The sequence below is a fragment of the Piliocolobus tephrosceles genome, unplaced genomic scaffold, assembly GCF_002776525.5.
Source record: "Piliocolobus tephrosceles isolate RC106 unplaced genomic scaffold, ASM277652v3 unscaffolded_9556, whole genome shotgun sequence".
Taxonomy (NCBI): Eukaryota; Metazoa; Chordata; class Mammalia; order Primates; family Cercopithecidae; genus Piliocolobus; species Piliocolobus tephrosceles.
Window position 1 is genome coordinate 1 of NW_022337114.1, and position 2,348 is coordinate 2,348.

At 63.5% G+C, this 2,348-nt stretch overlaps 1 protein-coding gene across 2 annotated transcripts in view; it reads left to right on the plus strand.

The window, feature by feature from the left end:
* The first annotated feature begins 7 nt into the window (after positions 1-7).
* LOC111532896 (ankyrin repeat domain-containing protein 13D-like) overlaps positions 8-2,348 on the plus strand; it is a 3,718-nt gene continuing 1,377 nt past the window's right edge. For both annotated transcript variants that reach the window (XM_026450007.1, XM_023199860.2), the window contains exons 1-3: positions 8-277; positions 790-925; positions 1,035-1,159. In XM_026450007.1, coding sequence (XP_026305792.1) covers positions 188-277; positions 790-925; positions 1,035-1,159 — 351 coding nt within the window. In that variant the 5' untranslated portion in view covers positions 8-187. The remainder of the gene's footprint in view (positions 278-789; positions 926-1,034; positions 1,160-2,348) is intronic.

Genomic DNA, 2,348 nt, shown 5'->3' on the forward strand with positions numbered 1-2,348 from the left:
AGCCCCGCCCGCCCCGCCGCCCGCTCCGCCCTCCCTGCCGTCCGCGCCGCCGCCGCCGCCGCCGCCGCCACCGCTACTGCTGCGGGGGCCGCGGGGGGCGCAGCTGGGGCGCGGCTCGGAGGGGGGGCTAGGGGGCCGTGCCAGGCTCGAAGCCGAGGGGGTCCGGGATGCGGCGCTGAGGCCCAGCATGGCCAGCCCGTGCCCCACCTTCCCGCTGCACCGGCTCGTCTGGGCGAACCGGCATCGCGAACTGGAGGCCGCACTGCACAGCCACCAGGTGAGGCCCTGCTGAGGCACCCGGCCCGTCCCCCGGGTCCCCCACCCAAGGCTGTGGCCTCCGTCCTGGAGGCTGCCCGCCCCTGCTCAGCTCCTCAGCGACATCCTGGGCCTTCCTCCCCTGCACAATCCCAAGCCCAGATCACCGGCCCCTTGCGCTGGAGCCTCTGGCCTCGTCTGCTCTGCGCTGGGCCTTGCCCTGCTCGCCCGAACTCGCTTCCGCATCCCCTCTAAGCCAGGCTGAGAACAAGAACCCTGGTCCTGGTCCCCAGGCTCTGACAAACTCCTGACATGCTACACCTCCGCCTGACCAGGCCCCGCCACCAGACCCCCGGCTTTGCCCCTGCCCTCCCTCCTGCCCCCTCCTCTCCCCTGCCAGGCCACCCTCTGCCATCTCCCTGGTCAGTCTGCCGTCCTTGTTTCTCACAGCGATTCCCAACCCTGCTCGCCCTGGCAGCTTCCCTGCCTTGCCCTCTTCTCTCCTGCCCTTTGTGAGTGTCCCGTCTCCCCCAGCACGACATTGAACAGGAGGACCCCCGCGGGCGGACCCCGCTGGAACTGGCCGTGTCTCTGGGAAACCTGGAGTCTGTGAGAGTGCTCCTTCGACACAATGCCAACGTGGGCAAAGAGAACCGCCAGGGCTGGGCAGGTACTGCAGAGGACAAGGGGCTCCCCCTAAGGCTGGCAGGCGGGGGGGCAGTGAGCAGCCAGGCCTGGGGTCATCCGGAGGGCTCCCCTCAGCAGCCTGGTGCCCGCAGTCCTGCAGGAGGCAGTCAGCACTGGAGACCCTGAGATGGTGCAGCTGGTGCTCCAGTATCGGGACTACCAGAGGGCTACACAGAGGCTGGCAGGCATTCCGGAACTGCTCAACAAACTTCGCCAGGTACAGCAGGGCACAATTATGGAGGTAGGGTACCATGGCAGGGCATCACCTGGTTACTGTGCCAGGCCTGGCCTTGGAAAGGCACCCAGTTTGTGCAGTGTGCCTCCTGCCACCAGCGAGGAGGTCTATCTTGACCCTAGCTCAGGGTCACGTAGGAAAGACAGCCAGCCAGGCTCATGTGGGAGACACTGGGCCCTTTGGAAAAGAAGCCTTGCCAGCTTTGGACCTCCTGAAGAATGCAGATTATCCGGAGCGGGGACTTCAGATTGACTCCGTGGATTATGGCCTGAGCCCCTGGAATACCTGCTACTAGGCACCCTTCTGGAAGCACGCAGAGGGGGCTGGCTGGCAGAGCCGCCTCAGCCGGGCGCAGTGGCTCAAGCCTGTAATCCCAGCACTTTGGGAGGCCGAGGTGGGCGGATCACGAGGTCAGGAGATCGAGACCATCCTGGCTAACACGGTGAAACCCCGTCTCTACTAAAAATACAAAAAACTAGCCGGGCGAGGTGGCGGCGCCTGTAGTCCCAGCTACTCGGGAGGCTGAGGCAGGAGAATGGCGTGAACCCGGGAGGCGGAGCTTGTAGTGAGCGGAGATCCGGCCACTGCACCCCAGCCTGGGTGACAGAGCGAGACTCCGTCTCAAAAAAAAAAAAAAAAAAGAGCATACTACCTCATGCCCGCTACCCGAGGAGCAGGCTCAGAGGGAGCCACTGTGCCCCCTTTACAGAGTAGGACTCTGAGACCCAGTGGAAGCAAAGCAAAGGCTCCCTAGTGCCCTGCAAGGCTCATGGCCAGGTTGGGGCTGGCCCTCCACCTCCAGGTGCTTACAGCCTCATTGCCCGAAGACCATTGTAGGGCCCCACTTGGCCCACCCTCTCTTGGGCAGAGTATTGGGCATAGCGGAGCCATAGCAGTGCATCAAGACTTGATGAAGGGCCAAGTGTTGTGGCTCACGCCTGTAATCCCAGCACTTTGGGAGGCCAAAGTGCGAGGATCACTTGAGCCCAGGAGTTCAAGACCAGCCTAGGCAACGTGGCGAAACCCCATCTCTACAAAAAATACAAAAATTAGCTGGGACTGGTGGCACACACCTGTAGTCCCAGCTACTCAGGAGTTTGAGGTGGGAGAATCACCTGAGCCCAGGGAGGCAGAGGTTGCAGTGAGCTGAAATTGCACCACTGCACTCCAG